We start from the raw sequence: 23750 nt of genomic DNA, 5'->3' as shown, positions 1-23750 counted from the left end.
GGGGTATGCCAGTCCCCAACAGCAGGCTCCACTCGACAATGGCCTCTGATGGGCCTGCACGCAGCAAAATGGGCAGCACGTGCCAGCAATTAAGGAAATAATGGCAAGGCACAAGTGCATTTGGCAGAACAGGGTCTTCTCTGGGTCACCTGACTGCCTATTTCGTAGGGGATATGGCCTGTAAGATGGGACACAAGCTCACTCATAACCCAGCAGGGAGTTATTCTGTGCAGACAGGACACCTGGTTCCAGGTACTGAGCAGTCTCCTGTTTCTAAGCCCCATTAAAGGGGTAACCAGTTCCATATCAAACAGAGAGAGGTGCCACCTTCCCTCCCTCAAAGCTGTTTCCCATGGAGTTTAATGATCAGCCAAGGGAAGGAGCACTGCCTTTGAGTGAGAGGCTGGACTCGGGTTTACTGAGAGGTAATCACAAGGGAAGCAGCAGAGACTCCAACATTTATTTTCTTTCCAATCCTCGTAAATTGTAACACTAGAAAAATTCCTTTATGTTTAATTTCTGGAGATCCAACCAGTTTTCTGAATTCAGTTTGAATTGAAGAAGGCTGTGCCTGCTCCCAGTTGGCATTTCCTTCCTCCATGTTCACCTGTTCTCCTGCAGAAAAGTCCTATCACTTGCCTGGGACACTCTCTACATCTTGATTGCTAAATCCCTGAGGGCACAAAATTGCACCTTTTCACCATACCCACAGAGAGGGAGTCAAATGGAGTGTTGATCACATAGTGGGTGTTCAATAAATCCTGACTAATGAAATGAGTGCAGTTTTTAGGAATAAAAATGTAAGTTGTTGGAATGGGGTGGAAGAATGCATCAGAATTTCTGAAACTATGGGTCCAACAGCTCCTCCCTGGAAGAATGAATCAGTACATTAAGGACCTTCCTTCTGGTAATGAAATGCAAAAGAGATGTTTGGACTGAAGAAATGCCCCAGGGAGGTTTCTACCCACCACCATGGACTGCATGGCTGTGTGTGAGCATGTGTGTGCACATATGTCCATGCATGTGCATATGGGTATGGATGTGTGGGGGTGGTGGCGTAGGAGATGAGACTGGACCCCTGGTGTATCTTCAAGCTTCAGACAGGTGCTCACTATCCTACCTTGTTGTGATACTGTAGCATCTGGGTGATGATTCTTATCTTCGGATGGTAGTTCTTTATGGAGATGACTCTGAAAAAGAAAGAACCAAAGCTCAGGCAGGGTTTGCCTTATCCCTGGAGGGTGACAGGAAGATCAATATGATTCCCTCCAAATGGAGGGAATAGAGGGCCAGCAGTCAGGACCATCCAGAGGAGATGCCAGACACTGGGCTAAGCTAAACGTTATTTCCGGCACTCTGTGGTCCTGTGAAAAAGAAATCATAAACCTGTCACAGACGGTGTCCTGGGCAGAATGGCAGGGAAGAGGTCTGCAGTGCCTGGGTGATAGCACTAGGGGCTGTGCATGCTGTGGGTGGGTCCTGGCACACAGATTGCAGGCTGATTGGCTATATTGGCATGTATATAAAGCAAACTCAACTTTACTTAGGGACCAAGGGAGGTTTGCAATAGGAGACTAGAAACAATCTGCTGAATCCAATTTCCAAGTTAACAACTTGAGACAACAATGACAAATCCAACAAGTGGCAGGATGAATGACTCTAATGCGTGCACACTAGCACATGGGGCCACTCTTCCAAAAGATGATTTCTAAGGTTTCTCAGGTTGACATCAGTTCAAATAACAACTGAATGAAGACTTTAACATTGCTTAGAGATAAGTGTCAAGGCTTTGTCAAGGTCAAGATCTGGTAGAAAACGCTGCCCCCACCAAGTGCCCTCAGTTCATACTCAGTACTAACCACTGCCTGCCCCCACCCTAACCCTCACTTCTGCTCCCCTAGTCAATCACAGTGCAAGGGGGAGGGGCAGGGAACACAGGACTAGAAACACCTGGATTCCAGTCCCAGCTCTATTGCTCATGAACTGGGTGACCTTCAGGAAATCCCAGAGCTCTCCGTGACTGTTTCCTCATCTGGACATTGGGGGCAACAGTACCTGCTTTATTTATTTCACAGGCTTGGTATGAGCAGCAAATGGAAGACCAGATGTGAAAATGCTTTGAAATCATTAAAAGCTCTCTCCACGTGTAAGTTATGGTTCTTGTCATTCCCGACTCTGTCAGAGGTGACATTATACATTTCCTCCTGTGACCAGGAAGGCTAAAGAATGAAATTCCACAGAAGGGCCCACCCCCTTAGCCTAGTCAGAAATGCAAATGCATTATGACCACCCTCACAAGATTCGCACCAAAGAACCGCGTTATGCTTCATCCCTTTTTGTGCAAAGATGGAGAGAAGGCAGCCAGGGAGCAGTTTTGTCTGAAAAGCTACGACTTGTGAATTTAGGAAATGGATCGCACATAAGCCTCTCCCTGCACAAATTCACCCTGGGCTTTTGCACTTGAAGGATTTTATTTCATTTTTGAAAAAGTGTTGTGTTGGCCCATACTTATAACTCAAGGACTTGAAGCCTCTGTCAGCCTCTGAATTCAGTCCACAGCATTAGATGGTTTTCTGCATTAGCTCATTTCAAAGGGATCTTTGACATTTTAATTTCAAAAGGGGCAGACTTGTCTCATTAAACTTAAGAGGAAGAAGGATTATACAAATAAGGAGAAGACAAAGCCCCTCCTTTTTATAAGATTCCAAATTTTATTTTTGTTTATTTTATTATTTACTCATGATCAAACCATAGACAGAGCCCATTATTAACCCTGAGACTCCCATTTCCTTGGCTGCCTGAGCCTGAGTTCTGATGCAGGTCAATGGATGGTTTCATCATTTTTGATACTACCTTCATTGAGTAGTTTTGTGCCTTGGCATCACGCCGATCGCCCTAGTAACTTATATGTCTTCATATTAACCCTGTCACAATCAGGGCTTAAATAAAAGAAATACCCATTGTAATCATTCACTTCTAAAAAATAGATTTTATAAAGCGGTGCCAGTCCCAAATTTCTTCATGGGGTCAAAACATGAAGTTTCATTTCCTCTTAGTTTTTCATTTGAAATCTTTGAACTTGAATCTCTGAATCTGAAACACTGAAGGTAATGAAGTCTAGTTTCTTAAAGGCTATGTTTTTATTACTTCAAATGGCACAAAAATGTAAAGGATGGAAATCCTGGTTGAAGTAGAGTACACACCCCCAGAAACACCCCAAGCTCAGGTCCTTGTAGTCACTTTCAGCTGTGTGTCACTTACAGCCCAGATGTGGGAGCACGTGCCCATTCCACCATCTCCCTGCAGCCTGGCAAGCCCAGGGCTTCCAAGAGTTCATGCATCAACTTTCTTAAAAGACTGCACTAAGCATATTGCCAAAGAAAATCGAGTGGAAAGAGAACATTGTGCCAGATGTCACTTGCCAGACACAGGACCAGATGCTGCTGAAGGGAGGGCTTGCTCATCAGAAACAGGCAGGAGGAATTCCCCCTACCTCACTGATGGGAAAGCACATATCACTTGGGGCTGCTAATTAAAAGCAAAGAAAAGAGATGGGAGTTTTGTAAGGATGCAAAGGCAATTCTCAACCCTTCATCTCAGGTACATTCCCAGGCCCCAGTAAGCCGGGCCGCAAGGAAAGGGGACTCTGTCTAGACCAAAAGGATGACTGTTTGTAATTAAGCAAGACTTCCTGGGAATACAGTGGGAGTGAAATATTTTCTCTTGGTCCCTGTCTTCTCCAGAAAGTTCTCTTTATTATTCTCTCCTGGCTCTCTTAACAGTTATGCAATTTAAAAAAAAAGAAAATCCAAAGGGCTTTAACAGTCACAGATGTCTTGAATATAGAGCTATGGAGAGAACCAAAATGGAAAGATTTTCTTCTGAAATGAGATGAAATGAGTAGGAGTTGAGCAGAGACTGGCATACGATCGAGGACCTAACCTATATGAAGGAAAGGCACTGGGCACTGTTTTCCGAGGGTCCTGCCAGGAGATATCCTGTAAAATAAAGGGTGTGGGAGGGCTTGAGAAAAATAGGTTTAAGAAATTCTCTTAGAACATTCTCTTAGAAATTCGTATTAGCATTAAAAGCACTGAGAAGATGTCCACTGAAAAACATGATTTCATTTTGGGAAACTGGTTGAAAGGAGGGAATAGGTGAGCAAACTCCTCTTTGCAACAGACACTAATCTTGGAACTTGGTAAGTTCTAACTCGGGGCTTCTCAACCTCAGCACTACTGAAATTTTGGGGCCAGGTGATTTGCTGTTGTGGGGTCTCTTCTATGCACTGTCGAATGTAAAGCAGCACTTCCTACTTATGAGACATCTCCAGATATTTCAAAATGTCCCCTGGGGGGCAAAATCACTCCTGCTTCAGATAGCTCAGGTCCACTCCCTTCAAATGACACAAAAATGTAAAGAATGGAAATCCTAGGGAACACCGTTATCTATTTCAGGCCTGCACCTTATCTAAATCCACCTTTCCTTTTCTGGTACTGTCCAAAGTAACTCAAACCCAAGACTGATTGTGTACCCCAGAGCTCCCCGCTTCTAAGGATGAACTTCCAGTTGACGGTGCCCTGTGTCACTGCCCACTACAGCCACTAATGCCTCGGCTTTCCCGGGGCCTATGTGGCAATTGTGAGGGTGGCCGATGGAAGGAAACAGGTGCCACAAAGTTGGTGCTCTGCAGAGGACCCACAAAGCAACCAGGACTGCAGAGCACCCGGGCCCAGGGCCTCCCTCCTCCCTGCGGTTACCTCATGATGTTGGAGGCATCCTCAGCATCAGGGTCAGCGCAGTACTTATTGGCAAGGATTAGGCACGCATCTGCTGACTCTATCTAAGACACCGAAAGAAAGAGCACAGGACACAGACACATGAATAGCCAAGCTTGGTTGCAGTCTTTGCTGACAGCTCTTCGGGAACCTGGTGCTTTGCAAGGACAGAAAAAAACAATCCTGAGAGATCACAGTTTTTGTTAAAAGTATAGGTTGCAAGTTCTTGTTATGGTGTAAACATCTCATCTTGTTGCTGTTGGAGGGTTCAATATGTATCTCGCTAATTATACTTTTCATTTTGCATGGTTGCTTACATGTAAGCTTTCCAGATTTCTTTAAATAACAATTAATTAAGCCTTTCAATACCTCCCACCTCCTTTCCCAACCATCTGTACCGTTTTTCCTAATTTTTCTTGTGAGGAAATGCAGGTAGGTGGTCTAAACTCCTCTCACATTAGCAAGCTAACTGAATGGTTAAGGCTTAAGAAATTTAAACTCCAGAGTCCTTCATTTAATCTTTCTCACATCTTCCCTAGCTGTGGAGTAAGAGGAAATGAGAGCCTTAAATCAGATAACAGCTCAAGACTGTTTAGTATTTAATTAGCATTCAGATATTCAAAAGACAACAAACCCATGTGTATGAAACATTAGAGACGACCTCAAAACACACCCTACTGACTTAACTAAACATGAGCCAGAAAGGATTTATTCCTTAGAGAGGATCACAAGTTGTGCTAATAACTGTTTGCATTTAAATTAGGTTCATGAACAATAACTATTTTCTCTAAGTTCTCATAAGATTTTACATTAGCCATAACTTAGATCATGCATGGATAATATTAAGATTAACTGGAATCAGTAAGTGTAGAAATTCTCATGCCAGCTCCGTTCTGCAATCTGTTGTCCTTGTACTAGACCTTTCCTGCATCTGGTGGGAAGGCATGGTTTTCTCTGTGGTGTGCCACCAATTGTCTCTTTTTCTTTAAAAATCAAAGAATTTACCCAAATCCTCTTGCCATATTCATATTTGCCAATTACATTACTTGCTGAATTATGGGGTGCCTACCATTAGCATTTTGTTGTCACTGAAATCACAATATTAATCAATATATATGGGCATGCAAATATTGAATGTGCTCACAAAACCTTATCAAAAAAATAAAGCAGCAGATGCCATTTTGCTTTATCCTTTTTCCTTAGAACCCTCAGGTGTGCTTTCTAAGAAGATTCCAACTTAGCAGTTTCTGATAGCAAGTGATATCAAATACTTGCACTTTTAATCTTTGGTTGGGTGGGGAGGAGGAGACTATGTGGAAAGGAAGCATAAATGGTTTATGCTTTGGTAAAATGTTATTGTATATGATATTCTTAATATCCCATTCTGATGTAAATACTAGATTTAAGAGCTATGCTAAGTTCAATTTAATTATTTAAGATGTGAATTACTTATTAATTGGATATGAGACTACTGAGGCCATGCAACTGGTCCCCTTCCCTCAGCAGTGCTGATATTGAGGGAACTAGCAAAATTGATTTCATGTTATGACTAGCCCCAACATGGAGTGCTTGCAGGTGGCATAGCATGTGCCCACAGAATGAATCCAAGTCCAGTAGCAGAGTGATGTCAAGGCTGATGGTATAGACTTACCTCATTAGGGGTTTGGAGGTGATTCTTGACCGTCCTAGATGCAAATTCCTCATCAGAGTCAGACACCCCCAGCCCAGATGGAGTGAACACAGAAGTCACCTCTTCCCTCTTACCTTGACTCTGGCAAGATCATGTGGATTGAGGACTGAACCCTGATAAAATTCCACCTGAGTAAAATGTCGTTTGAACAGAGCTTCAAGTTCCAGGTTAGGGGAAATGCTGTTTAGGGAGAGAAGAAATGGTCATCATTAAAACACATACAGGTATCAGCTCTCTGGAGCCCTTCTCTCAGATCACCAAAAAGGGCTTGCATCTTCAAAGTAGTCTCCTTTCTTGCCATAAGTAAAAGTCTTACACTCAGAAAGAGTAAAAACCAGCCCAAGTGAAAACCCAAACCAGCACCAAGGTCAATTAGAGTGGTTCACGATCTCTACACAGTCCGAGACCTATGAAGCAAATGCCTTGGACTTTGGTGTGTGTAGAATCCCTATTCTATGAACAGAGAAATAGAGGTTGGGACATCAGGAGCAAGTGAAAGGCTCCTTGGTAACCTTTGTTCCTTCCATCAGCTGCCTTTCCCCTATGCCTCTACCTCAAGGACCACAAGGTCTGGTTAAAAACTGTCACATCTAAGCAGCCAGATAATCCACTTACTCTCAGTACAGCTGTTGATACACACGTGTACACTATCTCACATTCTTAGTGCTGGGATGTACAGACGTCTTTCCCATTGGCAGACAAGGATTGAAATAACTGATTGATCTATTCAATCATCAAACTCTGCAGAGATGAAAAGCACCTGCTCACGGAAAGGTGCTAGGTACTGAAGGATGGTATTAGTTAGAACCTACATTCCGACCAGGTGTTAATCAATGCTTGCCTAGCCTTGATTAGGTACTTAGTAATAATAATCCTGTTTTTGATCATTTACTATGTGGCAGACACCATTCTGAGCACTTGACAAGTATTAACTTATTTAAACCTCAAAACACCCCTACAGGAAGGTTTGCTATTAACCCAAAGCTTCGAGAGGTTAATTAACTGGGCCATCTACTAAGATGTTGACACTGACAGATGCTAGGGACACAGAGGTGAATCCTAGCAATTGAAGCATTCACAGGCAGCAGTGTGCAAGAAAAGGGCACTGGCTGTGCAAATCTGAGATTTCCAGATGCAGGAAAACATCCCTGGTAATGCAAAAAGCTGGGTTCTTCCCCTGATACAGATACTTCATGTGGTTCTGCCACTCAATTAAATTGACTCCATCCATTAATACAGATCGATGTTGTGATCTAATTGTAGCATGTGGATGTGCTCATCTGGAAATGCCCAACCAACATGAGGGCAGGTTCAGGGCTGCACTTCTGAACCATCCAGGAGGCTCAGTAGAGCATGGGCCCCCACTGGTGAGACACTGACTTGGATCTTTGAGTACTACTCCTGTGCCCCTGGCCAAGGCAGTCTTTTCAGAATTTTGGAGAAGTCAGTGCTGGTGCTCTAACATGGTGAACAATTTTTTTTGTTTAAGACTGTTTTATTTATTTATGCATACAAGAGCTGGGGCCTAGGACAGAGGTACAGGGGCTGAGAGGATTCACCAGAGACAGACTGGGGCCAGAACAGGCAGATCCACTGAAATACACTGCTGAGGGGTACAGCTTGTGAGAGGAGAGGTCTGAGGTGCCAAGTGGGTCAGCTCCCTGGCCACGGATCGAACTCATGATGCACTGGCTGTGGATAGCTTGGTAGCGCTGAGATTTTAACCCCTTGCGCCACCAAGGAGGCCCCCGTGGTGAACAATTTGGTATTCATTGAACAAATGCTAGAAAGAAAGGGCGGCCCGGGACTGAACTTGTAGAGAAGTCAACCTCAGTGAATTCCCAAACCAGGATGGTCTCCTGGGCAGTCAACCCCATATCCAGCCAGCACCAACATTTGATCTGGGGAACACTCGGGCCATGGCTGACCCCAAAATGCTCCTTGCCACCCATGTCATCCTGCCTGAATCCCCAACTCTCCATTCCTGTGGCAGACTACATTTTTCCAAAAAGGGGATCGGGCAAAGCTTAAACCCTGGGGTGGAAGAGAGATAGCTAGCTCTCCTCACCTATGAAGCAAATATAAGACCTACCTCCTTAGTTTATTATGCAGCCTAATATATTTTTCCTGTCATTTACCTAATCTATTTTTCCTGTCATGGTAACAGCTAACAGTTATTGAGAACTCACTGCAAATCTGACTCTGCTTTGTACACGTTACATGGATTACGTCTTTGCATTCTTACATATAGCCCAAAGATGTAGAGAGAAACCATTATGATCTCCCCATTTTATGGATGTGGAGACTGAGACACAGGGTTAATCAATTTGTTTAGTCAGTAATTGATTGAGCCAAAATTCGAAGTGAGTACTCTGAGTCCAGAGCATGCAGTATTGCTCCCTGTGCGACTGAGAGACTGTACACAGGCTCAGGGTCCCACGCCAGAGGGTTCAAGGAAGGCAACCATTACCTGCTCCCCTGCCTCCTGTTAGGTTTGTGTTTTGACTGATCACTATGGCACTCCTGCCCGCATCAAGTAGCCACACCAATGCAGCTAACCATTCCACCTGAGGACACATCCAGATCCCACGTATCCAGACAGCTGAGGGGACAGTAATGATGTGTCTGTCTCATCATAAACTCAACCATTATTTGCTAGAATTATCTCCAGAGGCAGCTTAGCTTCTGCTCTCACCACTGAACTAGTGTGTGTTGCTTCCTTTTCTACTGGTTTCATATTGTCCTCTCCATTGAGGTCAGCAGGGATCACAACTGATTCAACCCTTCCCTGCCCTCTAACACTGCCCCAAAACCCCACTTTTACAGACACCCAGGGATTCTCTCAAGGGGTGCCTAGTTGCTTAAAAGGGTCTCTTACTTGTGAAGAAAGACGATCTCCACATTGACATCATCCCGATCCTTGTGCAGAAAGTCCTTCAGGAAGTTGGAAACACTCTCCAGTGTGATGTGTCCACAGACCACTATGTGCCTGAACAGGAGAGGCCAATTAGATGAGGTTGGCGCAGCCTCAACCCAGCACCCCACCCGAGCAAGACAGAGGAAGCTTGAAGCTGCAGGGAAGCATCCATCTCCCGCAAGCCCTCAGTAAGCCCAGCTCCCGTCTCAGAGGGCTGCGAGGCAAAGCAGCGGCACTGGCAGGTGCTCAGAGACTCCTCAACAGAAAAGGCATATGGCGTCTCACCTGATGCTGCACAAAATCCTATTAGAAGCCCAACCGTTTGGCCAAGTGGTTTTATGCATTTAACAATAAGTGACATTATGCTTGCGTTTAAATGCTGCATTATCAAGTCCCTTGCAGATTCATATCTCTCCCTTTCTGCCCACAAAGCGTCTTCCCGGGAGATTTACCGAATGAGTCTTGGTTTATGACATAGAGCTTATCAGGTAATGAGATAACAAATCTTGCTGAAACGATGATTTTGTGTGTAAGAAAGCGGACTTTTATCAGGGTGGCTAATGTGCGGCTTGACACGTTATGGGCTCTGCTGGCCATAAGCAGTAAAAAGGAAATTTTGCATTTTTCCACCATAACTCCTCCAACAATGGGGGCATGTAACACTTTACAGTAAGTGAGCATTACTCAGGGCTAAATGGGGCTGGGATGCCTATGGAATGGGAGATCATGCCGCAGGCAGTGCCTCCCCGGCACAGCACTGCTACCTTAGGGTGCTGAGCATTTCCAGAGGAGTCCCAGGAATTTACTTTAAGATGGAGAGAAGCCAGGAAGGGAGGGGGTAGGAGCCATCTGCTTTGGTCAGGGTGCTTTGGACTTCTATTCCTGGAGATGGTGGCACCCCTGACATGAGCCCCTGTTTCAGAACTGCTGCAACAATAATCCCACCAACATCATGGGCTCCTGAGTCATCTAATACGACATCTGGCAATCAGCAGCCACTTCTTTCCCACCCCATGCCCGATTGGGAGCAAGCACTTAGGTGCTAGAGTCAGCCCCAAGATCCAAAGCCATAGGACTGCCTGTGGAGATTAAAACCCAGGACTTTTAGGAAAGAGACTGGACTGAGAGGTTCGACTCAGGTCCCTGTGCCCTCAAGCTAGTAGTGATAGAGGCTGGGTCCCTGGCTGGGCTCTGAGACACGGGCAGGTGGCACTTTTGTGGGAAAAATTGAGAATGGCCAGGTCTGTGGCACTTCATAATCGCTCTATGTGCATTCCAATAAGGCAGCAAGCTCATTGGCTGGAGGCGGCTCTTAATAGGAAGACAGTGATGATGGCTTATGTAATGTTCCATTAGATGTCATTACAAGAGCCTGCCCTTTCGATGTAATTTGGTGCTTGACTAAGTATGTGAGAATAATGCAGTAAACTCATTGGTGAAAGGATAATGATGCAGAACAAAGAGTAAATCAATAATATGCACGATGCAGTTAATAATATGACCATTATGGACGTTATTGTTACGGTGCTGCACTTAGCCATCGGGCAAGCAGAGGCCACAGGGGAGGGAGAACGTTTAAGGGCTACCTCAGCAGAGATGTTTCAACTCATCGCTCTGCTCTCTGGTTGTTACCTGCTAGGTTAAGGGAAATCCCCATCCAAATTTCATGTCCAAAACCCATGTGATTAACCCCCTCCTGAAACACATACTATGTCAGAATGCACAATGAACACAGAACACTTGATTACATATATATTTACCAGGTCATATCTGCAAATGTTTCTCATGGCCTGTGCTCATTTATAGGGACAAAACAGACTGCAGGTGAATTTACACATTCTGAGTCAGATTTCTGATGGCGAATTTGCCAGGCATGTGCACAAAGTGACCAAGAAACAGGATCTCCCTCCTGATCTGATCTCTCCACAAATGACAGTGGGGTGATTTAGGAGTAATTCTAATGCTTTCTGCCCACAGAGTTCCATGACTGAGAACAAGAGCAGCATAAAGCCACTGTATGGCATTTACCCCCATGGGTCAGACACAGGGTCGGAGCTCTTCCTGTGGATGTGAAAATTGGACATGATCCTGTGCTCCGCCACCAGGGTTGTGTTTGATCCCCGGTGAGCCACTTATCCCCATTTGAGAGATGAGAAAGCCGAGAGGTGATTACTGCCCAGCAATCTCCTGCACCAAGCCCTGTACAGCTCAAAGTTCTACACTGGCATAAGCCTGGTTATTATTGAGAATTGGACAAAATTCCACCAGAGGTCCTGGGAAACGCGTGCACATTCTTCCTTCCTATCATAGATGCAAAGAACTGAATGAACAGCTGCCAGAATCCCTTTTTTCCCTTCTGAAGTCATTCATCTCTAGGACAGATGTGTGAGAAGTGGAAGGGAAGGAGATGAGTTCACCTCTCTCACCCTTGAATCAAAGGCTCAGCCAGCTGATTTATTCAGCCGTAGAAAGAGTCAGGGTTCTTTTTGTTGAAAATGTGCTTGGGCACATATAAAATATATTCCAATGCAATCAATATTATCCCTTAAGCCTTTAATTAGCTTTCACTTCTCTTAAGAAGTAGACAAATGCTGGCAGGAGAGGGGAGGGAAAAAGGATTGACTTTTCTCATTTGGTGCTAGCTGTCCAATACCATTCTAGACAATTGAAAATATATATCTTTAAGCTACAGCATGATTTCTGAGGTGGAGAGCCGTCTTTATCAAAAAGGAAGAAAAAAAGCCTCCTTCAACGTAATTGGTATTTTTGCTCAGGAAAAAAAAAAAAAAAAAAAAAAAACGAGATTGATTGAAAGCAGATTGCCTTTTTGCCCAAGGAGAGTTATTAGGTACATTATCATGGCAACCTTGGAGAACCCATATTGTTCCAATCTGTCCTATATCTGATTTGAAGATTTACGGCTTCCCCCTTTTGTGCCAATAATCATTTCCCTCCATTTTGTTTTCCATACAGTGAAAGATATCAAGGAGCCCACATATTGAAAATGTTTGAATGCAGTTGGAATTGATGCATGGGGAGAGGCTGCCTCTCTAACTCGGCATCTGCATGCAAAGAGCTTCTTTGACCAGCCCAGCCCCTGACTGAGGGAGCACAGGATGCCCGGCAGGATCAGGATGGATGGTGGAAGGGAAAAAATTATTCTCCAGAAAATTTTCAGGACTTTTGAAAATTCCAGGGGCATCAGTTTAGTGATATTCTTGCTGGGGGAAAAAAGGTGAGTTTCTTGCATTTGTAGTGATTAAAAATATAACTGAAGATGTTTTAAGATGGACAGCAGGGTGCACTCCTTGGGAGCAGAGTGATGGCTGTTCACAGTGCATGGAATGAAGAATGCCCAAAAGCTCCTCAGCCAAAATGATCTCTGCCAACTTCCGTGACACCTACAAATCTACCATGTGAGATTCATACTTTGATAACCCTGCATGAGCTCAGAACAGACACGAAATAACTAAATAGTCTTGGGCAAGGTACCAATTCTGCACTTTACAACTATAAAGTCAGAGTGTCTAAGGGGCTGGAGCTAGTACCTGATTCATGAGATTATCCTAAGATTTATTTAAATAGATAACACATGTGAAAGGCCCATCCTAAACATGATTAAATGGCAAGATTCCTGTGAGATCTAATCGCTAGATTATAGATATAAAGTGCTCTGTGGCCCCTATACTCTCACCTGATCCTCAAACAATTCTACTATCCCAGTGAGTAGTATATCAGAATCTCATCTATTATCCTAGACAGCGCTCCAAACATCTGTATCTTTTCAGATTACCTTTCAACATCAATGTCCTTAAGTTTACGTCCCACAGAAAGTAAAGCTACTTGTCCAGGATGTGACCTAGGTCTCCAACCCTAATTTTCACTAAAACCAAGGTGATGGAGTAGAGAGCAGAGGCTGGAGTATATCAATTTCTGCTCCTGCATGACGGGCAGGGCTTGCCAAGTAGAGGTTCCTCCTAGACACATGGTAGAAGGGGTTGGGCGGCAGGGGGTGGGGAGTGGTTCTCCTCAGTGGACCAGGACAAAGGCTTAGTCTGAGGACTGGGATGGACAGAGATGGACTTCATTAAAGTCATCAAGTGACTCAGTAGATTCTGGCCACACCTGTTCAGAACAAAGACAGAATAATGGCAGAGACTTTAACCGAGTTTTAAACTTAAGACACATAATCTGGCCAGCCAAGGGCTGCAAAGCAATGCACATGTCACTTAGATGATCTGTGTCATGTGTAGTTCCTTACCAGTCCAATGAGTCAGAGGATAAGAGAACCTAAATGACCCATTAACAATAAAGAATATTTAGGAAGATCATGCTATGAAGGTAGCTAAAGATGTTTTCATCTATAGCTCTGGATTTGAACTTTATCCGACTATCTTAATGACTGATTGCAAGAGGGCCCGACTACTCAGTTTGTGAAGGTAGTGAACAAATGCAAATCAATAACCATTTGTGATCTTATGGCCTTCTTTGTTTTTGAGTTTTGTCTTGTTCTGCGAGCAAATATTTCTTGGGATAAACTAATGTCATGACTTGGATAAAAAGACCCATCTCAGATGTACAAGGAAGCATCTTAAATGCCAAAATAGTAGCAGATGGGATTTGGTAGAAAGGAGTTACTCATCCAATGTAAGCAAGTATGCCTGGTTTGGGGTACGAGTTCCATAAACATGGGCTGGATTGAATTAAGGGTGGGTAATCCTGGTGGGCCCTGGGGCAAGACTGTAATCAAATGTTTGAGTATACGTTAATCAGAACTGGGATAATGTTTGATGACTAAGTCTATCAGCGTTCACCAGAAAACTGGCCATTCCTTATTTCATGTCCGACATCTTCACTAAAAATATGTTGATGAACTTCTCCCATTATTCACCATCTCCAATGCCAGAATGAAATTCTGAACATCTCTTCAATGCCCTACTCTTCTTGGTGATGGATCAGGAAAGCAAGAATGTCCCAGTTGAGTTGGAACCTCAGTTTCAGATCTCAATTCCACTGAAGCCATGTAGAATGACCAATTTAGGGGCATACAAGGCACACAAGGCATACAAGGAGCATCTGAAGGGCTACCAGGAGCTTTTCAAGCTCCCGGGAATGAGGCATCCAGAGATCCACTGAGGCGGAGTTCAGCTCAATGACAACAAAAATCGGCACACTTTTTAAAAGACTCGGGTTTTTTAAAGTTGGTGGCCTTTGAAAATGGGAACAATGACAGTGATGGACCCCCTTCCATGGCCCCCTGTTTATCTTAGCATCAGAAAGGCCCTTGGAGAATGTTTAGCTTAAGTCAGTCATTACTTTGATGTGGAAACTGAGGTCCAGAGATTCAGCACAAGGTGAATACCAGAGCACGGGCAGACCTATCACTTAGTTGATGCCTTCTAAATAGAGGAAGCAGCTGTTTGCACCAAAAGTAGCTTGGGCTGGGAGACCGAGACTGGGGTGCCACTTTTGTGTGGCCTGGGGTCAGTCACTATAAAATGAAGAGGCCCAGACTTGATAGACACTGATGAATTCTCCCCTAAGGCCCCACTTCCTTGCCCCACCCTAGTTCACAGAATCATCGTATCTTGTCTAGACGTCTGCAATAACTTCCTGATTCAGTTCTCTATTTACTCTCCTCACTGCCCTCCCCTCACCCCCCAAAAAAGCTAAAGAGCAAATCTGACTGCATCAGGTTCCCCAAGGGCAAGGAGGTCTTAGATCTCTTTAACAGAGCCTCTCTCTAGCAAGACAATGTAAAATGCACAGCTCTGGGCTGTTTATTTTTAAAGATACTATATCCATTTTTACTGGAACAAGTATAAAGAACTTAAAAAACCCATAGCTATCCTGTCACAATAAATCATACAGAGTAAATTGAAAATCCTATACAGCTTTCCCTGAATACATTGTGCTCACTTTGTCAAAGAGGTAGATGAAATGTGGCATATATTGATCTAGATGTCTCTGTAAAACTATAATATTTATATCAAATACATATGCTAGAATCTCTTCTGTCTTTCTGCTGAGCCTTCTAATCATGCTTTTCTCTTTCCCCCTCCCCACAACAACCCCCACCACTGGTAGCCCCTGATGCAATGGGAATGAATTTTAAGAAGTACTTGTCAAGGGAATTCAGCAGCACTTTATCATACACAAAGCAAGGTGGGGGTGGCAAGGGCGCTCACAATCACACTGTGGTTAGCACAAAAAGTTCTCCTTATTCCATGTGGTTGAATTTGAACCATCCAGTGTCTCCATAACCACATCTCCAAGATTCTGTTTTAAGTGAGCTGAGGCTTAGAAAGATGCTGGGCTTTAGATTCCATGTCACCTGTTAGTCACTTTTTTTCGCAGCTTTGTCTGATCTGGGTCCTGTTCTTCAGGGTGACTGTCATCCAGGCTTTCCCTGCAGGAGCATCATCCTAATGCCCAAAAGGAAGAATGCTAATCCCATTCCTGCATTCTCACTTCCACTTGTTTCAAAGAAACAAACTCTCGTGGAGGGGGGTCAGGGGGTCATCTTTGACAACAAAAGCAAACTCCAGGGCCTCCCCAGTGGCGCAGCGGTTGGTTGAGCCCTGGGTTGCGAAGCTGCCCGCAGCCTCTGCAGCGCCAGTTCGATCCCCGGCTGCCGGGCGAGGGTCCCACATGGCGCGCAGACCTCTCCTGCCACCCGCTGCTCCCCTCAGCAGTGTACTTCGGTCCTTCTGCCTGCTCTGCTCCCCGCTCTGGCTCTGTGAATTCTCTCACCCTCCTGCGCTTCTGACTGTACCCAGTGCTTGTATAAATAAATTAATAAATAAATCTTTAAAAAAATTTAAAAAAAAAGTGAACTCCAGGCTACGTGATCCCCAGAGTAGCTGTCTTCCACCACACTCTGGAACCTAGCTCAGTATCCCCAAAACTTGCTGGATTCAAGAACTATTTGTTGACCCATGGACTGGTTGATGAAGCATGCTTGGATTGAACAGCCTTTACCATGGTAAGCATAGAAGAAATTTAGCAGCTAGTTCACTAAAAACCTGTTAAATCATTGGATTATTCTGCTACTTTAAATCTACTATCACTCACTATTGCGAGAACAGTATGTGAAAGCCGGACAAACATGAAAACAAAATAATCACAAGCGCTATTGTGTCCACAGTCCCCAAAACTTACTTTAACTATTTCCTGCTAAAACCAGTTTTTTTTAAAAAAAAGCAAGCAAAGAAGAAAGGAGATCAGAGCCCAGTTGGCTAAGAGATAAGATCGTTTCCTACCCAGGACCTCATCTCGTACTTTGCTAATCACAAAGGAAGGAAATGCCTTCTCCCTCCTAGTGAGGAAGGGAATAAAAGAATCATCGTATCCAGCTGTCAACAGAGCCATTCTGGAGGAGAAAGGCTGTGTTGTTATTTCCCTAAATGGGGTAGAACGCTGAGCTTATAGGTCCCAACAGTGCAGCAAGGGCACCTCTATAAAATAGAACCTCAAGGTCAAAGGACATACTACTGGTAGCCCAAACGGAGAACACTGGGATGTCCTGACCAAGTAAGAACTTTCTGTATGAAGAGGGAACATCCCATCATATGCAGAGGGTCAGGTCCTAAACCACGCCAGAGGGATCTGTATCTGCACCTGCTCCATCCCAATCATAGTGAGACTCCAAAATGGACCACATGCAATGACCGATCAGCCATCTTTGATAGCTTGTAGCTTACAGGGAGCCTCAGCCCAAGTCCGAAAAATAAATACTAAGAAGCTCAGTGTAGGAGATAGTAGGTGTATTGATCTGTCCCACATACACCTATCCTTCACTTCATTTATAATTTGGGGACCTGCTGTGTCGCCACCAGAATCAGTCTCAGTAAATAGAAGCAGTATATAGACCTTGAAGCAAAGTTCTCTGCCCATGCCAGGTCAATCAGTGCTTCGGATCTTGAGTAAACGGACATTAAATTCATGGTGGGGGAAGATGCAGTCTGATGGCAAGGCCGCTAGAGTCTAGCCCTAAGCCTCTGTTTCCTGGATCCCAGAGCTGCTTCTCTGATGGTCTCTGTGCTTTCTGAGATCTTGCTCTTCAGCTTTCTTTTGAGTTCCACAGGTACTCTGACCTTCCCCTACCTCTCAAAATTCCTTTTCTGCTTAAGCCTGCAAGAATCTGTTTTTCTTCACTGAAACCAAAGGACTTTAGCTGATAGATTTGCTTAACTTATTTTTAATTTCTCATTTAATTTTCATAATAACCCAGTATGCAGGTATTATCACCATAATTTTGGCTTCTTTCTCTTTCCTCTTTCCCTCTTTCCTTCCCAGAATAAGAATGATACAGTCTTCTTACATAAAAGATTCCTGTTTATTTCCCCCACATCCTCAAGCCTTCACATTTTATTAATCCCATTGCTAAACTTCTAATCCTAGATGGTTCTCTGCTCTTACAGAGAAGTCAGGGCACTGAAATTTCATCTATTCACATCAAAGCAGATCTGTCTGCCTCCACCTGGTAATGCTACTTCTAAGCAAGAGGCACCAAAAGAGAAGGAAAAATTTGGTTACACCCTTTGGGGATAAAGATGAGTCTAGGGCCTCCCTGGCGGTGCAAGGGGTTAAGATGCAACCCTTGAAGCTAACCGCAGCCACTGCAGCACGAATTTGATCCCCGGCCAGGGAGCTACCCACATGGTGAGCAGACCTCTCCTGACTCGCCCGCTGCTCCCCTCAGCAGTATATTTCAGTCAGTCTGCCTGTTCTGTTCCCCACTGTCTCTGGTGGATCCTCTCACCCCCCCACATCTCTGGCCTGTACCCCAGCTCTTGTATGCATAAAAATAAATAAATCTTTTAAAGATGAGTCTAAGTAAATAAATGGTTCTTCATTCTGCCTAGTACAGAAGCAGCATGCTAGCTTTAATTTTCAAAGTGAGCCCCAACCTCCCTCCCTCACATCCCTGGTAAATCCCTAGAGTATATGAGATGGACCCTTCCACAATGACAATATGTTGACATGTCCTGGCCTTGTTCCCCAACCACACCCAAGGATGTCACCCCAGCTGGCATCGGCGGCAAGCCATCTACTCTGAGTAAACCCAGCCACACACTTGCATGGACCTCAGCAGGCCTCCAGCATCTGTTACACATGTGAGCGCTGGCAGGAATTCCCAGGTTCTGAGGCTTGCTGAGGCAGAACAGGCCACAGAAGGGTGATTGTAAGGTATGGAAAGGAGTGGAACTCAGGGTGGTGTTAGCAGCCTCCCTTAGTTCCTCTGACACTCTCTTTAGATCCTTTGCATCTTTAGAGCTTTTGGTTTTATAGGTGTACAAGCCACCCTGCTATTACCTTTGCCCTAAATTACTCCAACAGGCACGTTTAACAATGAGAATTACCAAATGCCTTCAGGAGCATTCACTCTGTAGTGACTGCAGCCTTCATGCTTGCTGCTTGCTTTTGTTGAATAAAACTCCTGCCAGAAAGAGAATTTCCTGGGGACACTGCTCTCACAGAATCAAGCTTCTGCTTCTCTGCCACTGCCTCCTCGGATGGTTGTGATTGGTCAAAGTCTCAGGTAAGTTTCAGAAGAGCAAGTTTCATAATTTCTTGCTTATTCTTTTAACCCTAGAACCTAGCACAGTGCCCAACACATGGTGGGTGCTCAAGTAATTATTTGCTGAGCAAAGATGTTGGGACAGGCACTTTCAGTGTATTTTGTCTTTGAAGTTGGTGGTGAAGGTTATAAACCTACTCACAGTGATGGGCATATATCTCCTCTGAAGTGCCTCTATGTCCCCCTTAATGGAAGGGTGCTTTTATTGACAACCAGCACCACATTTGGAGCAGTCCCTGTGGTTCCAGATATGGGAGCGGGCCACTGTTATGCAATACCAGTGCAGGCCTGACCCCCATGAGAGCAACATATTAGATTTCTATGAGTTTCACATTGCATCACCCTCTACAGCTTTTTAAAGAGAGATACTGACTTGGTCAGTTAGAAAATAATCTGCTTTATTTTCCGTGTATGATAACAACACCAGTAGGATGAACCCAAATTTACTAGGAACCACTTTGCACAGTTCCAGAAAGACTTCTATCAGAATGAATGACACAGCAGGAAGCCAGAAAACATGTGCAACTTAGTCTCAGGTGGTTGCATTTGTCCTTTAGATTCTGAATCTATCCAGCAAGGATTCACCCAATCAAAGGTAAGGTTGAGCAGAAAGAATTTTTAGGGATTATAATTAGAGAAGTCATATTTGGAATTCGTTTTGTTTTTTTAATGGAAGAAAGAATATTGAGAGCAAAAGTCTAGGCATGAATACGATATTTTTTTAGGCACACAGTTTATCTCCCACTTACATTTCTATTCTTGTTTTCAGAACAATAGCTGGAACATTTTGATAAGTGTGTGGAAGGGAAGAGAGACAGCAGGAAAATGAGGTGGGGAGAGAGGGGACAAGGCTTCATTCCATTAGTATTATCAGGAAATTGATTTAATATGCATCCAAGTCTCTTTAAATAGAGCTTCAAGTTTGAAAGGAACTGAAGATGTGGCTTATGAGAATCCAAAGCAGATGCAAAGAAAAGAAGTGCCCACATCCACACCCGTGAAGAACTCTCTCATTGGAAAGGAATACCTGGCATATTACATTATATGGCACAGCATCTAATGACACTTGCTTTTGGTATCTGCCCCTGTGTACTGAATTTCAGAAGTAGTCAAGGGGTCATTTTTCCAAAGTATTAGGCAATCTCATTTTTTTCCCTTCCCCCAAAGTTTAATGCTAATCAAAGCAGAATGCCTAATCAGTTCAAGATGGGCTGTCAACTTGAATTATCTGTTTGTCTTCCTATTTACTGTATCTGTCTGTCTACAGTTCTTCATATCTTCGTGAAGATCAGTTATTGGGGCCTGTGTTTCCTTCTGACTAGAATCGCTACCAGATGATCCTTCCTGGTGATATGTTGATGATTTGCTAATTTATGGCTTTTAAAATCTAGGAATCTGAAGACATTGCTGTGGAGTTCAGGCTGAGGATCACGTGGACCACGCAACGAGAGGACTGAATGTCTTACTTGTTGAGAGAGGGAAGTTTGTGTAACATGCAAAGCTTCAGTCACATTTCAACAGAGCACTATCTGTGATACAGAAAAATAATAAATGACATCAGGAATATCCCTCAGGGGAGCAGATCACCCTGGTAGGACATGGAGAAGGGAGAGTGAGTGTTGTCTGGACTACACGTTAATGGAGAGAAAAGGAGGTGATGACACTCAACTCCGACAACACTACAGGAGTTAAACCTCATCTCTCCCCAAGCACTAGAGTCAGGCCCTCTTAGAAAGAGCAGACATGGACACATGTGGTATTCAAAGAAACAAAGGAAAGAACAGACAAAAAAAAAAAAAAAAAAAAAACAAGTCCTTGAAATCTGACTGCAGAACTTAGGTTACCAGATGGGGAGCAAGGGATATGGGGAGCAAGGTCATGAGGGGACAGTGGTCTATGGTGGAGGATCTTGGGTGTATTGGTGGTAGGTGTGATGTAATGACATACACCTAAGGAGGAATGACCCTGTTCCCCTAAATCATAAACAGTGTGGTAAACCAATGTTACCTCAATAAAAGTGATTTTTAAAAAATTAAAAGCAAAGGTAGAAAAGTTACTGTAGGAATACGGTCACTTCTAAGATGCCCTCCAAGAGGATACATTTAAGTAACTACTAAGTTTGAACTCCCAACCACTTTGGGGGGTCACATAATACATGTAGCCCCAGATGTGGCCTATTTGGGTATGGTTATGGGTATGGATATGTGCTTCCATCCAAGTGCCAGGTGTGTACGAGCACTCAAAAACCGCCTTTGGGGTGAATGAAGATGAGGGCAGGGCTCATCTTCTGGCACATAAAGTCACTTAAAATTCCAAATCTTTAAAAAAAAATTAGAAAGGTCTAGAACAATAGTGGGCAAAACCTGAGTGTGGTGAGAAAATGAAGTGGAATTTCATGTCGACACAGACAGCAATGCAGGAGGGAGTAGAAAATGGTCTCAGAAAGCAACAAAGAATGAGGAAGGGGATGAAGAGCCCATTTCTGATAAGAGAAAAGACACAGAGTGAAACAAGGGCTAAGCGAAAAGAGCGTTCAGGATGCCTGCTCTTGGCGGATGCAGGGTGCAGGCAACTTAGAGCCCAAAAAAGAAATGAGAATGCCAAAGATTTATCCCCAGGTATACCTGTGGTGTGAAACAGAGGGGTCCACAAAATCTGAGTTCTAATACCTAGGGTGTTAGCTTCCCTTGGCGTAGAGGGCCACAGAAGCGGACTTATGTGCTGAACAGACTGCAACATCCTCTCCTCCGAGATGTCAACTCGTTGGATTGCTTTAAGAAGGATCAATAATCCCTGTTTTGCTCTAAAACAGAATCTTATTCTTTTGGGTTCTCTTTTGTTTTGGTGGCATGTATTAAAATCTGTCCTTGGTATTTTTCACATGGCCTGTAACCTTCTGCAGTCTGTAAACTCCAAGAGCACAGGGAACATGGGGAGGCTGCTCAACACCAAATCCCTGGCACCAGCAGCAAACCCTGGTGCTGGGCACAGGGACAGTCCTCGGGCTGAATGAATGAACCAAAAGAAATGCTAACAGGGTAGTTAGTCAGGCAGGTCACTAACTATTTAGCAGTCTCTATCTGCCTGCTCCAGAAGTTCTCAGCTCTTGAAATTTTGTTCCAAAATCACTGGATATTCTTTAAAATGTGATCACTGTATCATTCTTTTTATTTTTAAATAGAAAAGCAGGATAAATCCTATCTACTCCTGTGGCTTGGCTTTCAGCTTCCTTCTTAAAACCCCAAGGCCATACCTGAGGTTGAAGGCAGAACTTCCTCCTCTTGAGGATTCGTATTCCAGTTTCAAACTACTTCATGAACCTAGACCATGTATCTTGCAGGGGACTTTGCAGTAGGAACTCTACACTGATTCTCACCAACAGTTAAAATTCCACCACCAGAGAAGTGCTATGAATGGCGCTATGGACCAACATAGGAACAACGGGGTGTTGGTAGTTCTGTCTGCAAGCACAAAGATCATTTTTCTTAAAATGATACAAGTAGGCTCTGCCCAGGAGGGAGTTCCAGTCTGGCAGATCAAAACTGGTAACCTAGGAAATGAACTCCCTAGAAAGATGGAGTCAGGCAGGGGTTGAAAGTGTTGAAACCCACAAATAAGGCACAGGTCTCATTGTGGGCGGTGGACAATGCTCTGTCCATCCTTGAAAACCTCTCAATGAGACAAAGTGTTCAAGAGGTAAATATTATCTAGCCTGATGCAATGAGAAAAATCCAGAAAGGACCTGTTTGTGCCTTCCACACCTTTTCACCCTTGACCCTGGGCCAGGATCCTTACAGGTAAGCAGAAGGAAGAGACAAGCCCAGTGTGACACACATACTCTTTTCTTCCTCTCCATCATGGTATATATTAAAATTCAGTGGAAAATTCCTTACCCCTTCCAAATGGGGATAAGAATAATACCTTTCTTGCCATGTGGATCAAGAAATATGTGAGTGTTTGTACATATTATTACTGCCATAGAAAGCAGTCCTAGGGTGTTAAGCAATACTGATTAACCTCATTTCCAGAAGTATGTACACTGCTCTGTCTATATAAGAAAAAGTTCTAAAAAGGGCCTCTAGCATTTAACTTTCTCAGGTTGATTTCCTGAATTGGAGCTCATGTCCAGTTAATCTGTGACAACTACTCTCCCAACCAGAAAAGGGGTCATGTCACCTTCCCCATCAAGCCGGGAACCTTGCCTCCAAGTTAATTATATTCACTTTCCTGCCTTCTTTGCCTACTCCTTCTTCCCTCTTATTCATTCATCTCTTTCTGTGTCCTCTAGCATTTGGCTACCAGCAATTGGTAGAATTCTCCAAACTCATCCCATCCTGCCTGTCCCAAACACCTGGCATAGGACTGCCTCCGTCTGGGGCTCTAGAATCCCATCATGGGAAAACAAGGTTTGGATGGCTCCCCAGCCTGGCTACCTCTAACTGAGGGGTTACAGCAGATGGATTCCTCTCTGTGGCTGATTATTTTCCATGGCCCTTGGCCATGTGACCTCGGACCATGATCTTGTCAGTTCTCATAAACTAACTAGGACTGGTCTGAGTCACATGCAGAGAGGAAACCTCTGGGGGAAACTGCAGAGGCTGTGGGAAGAAGGGGGACAATCTGGGACCCCAAGGCCATGGGAGCCTCATCCCTTGCCTCCCCGGCCTCTGAACACCTTTGACCTTACATGAAGGGAAGAAGAGTCAGGGACATGAGAAGGACTACTCATAGGCTGGGTTGCAGGAGGGTTATCTTTTGAATAAGATTTGGAGACTCAGCTCA

The 23750-nt window shown here is 44.1% G+C and overlaps 1 protein-coding gene across 18 annotated transcripts in view; it reads right to left on the bottom strand.

Moving 5' to 3' along the window:
- The window catches only part of KCNMA1 (potassium calcium-activated channel subfamily M alpha 1), a 696711-nt gene that overhangs the window by 183608 nt on the left and 489353 nt on the right, over positions 1-23750 (bottom strand). For all 18 annotated transcript variants that reach the window (XM_054689909.1, XM_054689921.1, XM_054689920.1 and 15 more), the window contains 4 exons: positions 9347-9457; positions 6543-6648; positions 4761-4843; positions 1121-1190 (listed from right to left, as the gene is read on the bottom strand). In XM_054689909.1, coding sequence (XP_054545884.1) covers positions 1121-1190; positions 4761-4843; positions 6543-6648; positions 9347-9457 — 370 coding nt within the window. The remainder of the gene's footprint in view (positions 1-1120; positions 1191-4760; positions 4844-6542; positions 6649-9346; positions 9458-23750) is intronic.

Source organism: Talpa occidentalis, unplaced genomic scaffold (assembly GCF_014898055.3).
Source record: "Talpa occidentalis isolate TD23 unplaced genomic scaffold, MPIMG_talOcc4v2.1 talOcc4.8, whole genome shotgun sequence".
Classification (NCBI taxonomy): Eukaryota; Metazoa; Chordata; class Mammalia; order Eulipotyphla; family Talpidae; genus Talpa; species Talpa occidentalis.
The sequence above is the reverse complement of the archived record's forward strand: the minus strand, read 5'-3'. Positions and strand labels throughout refer to the sequence as shown.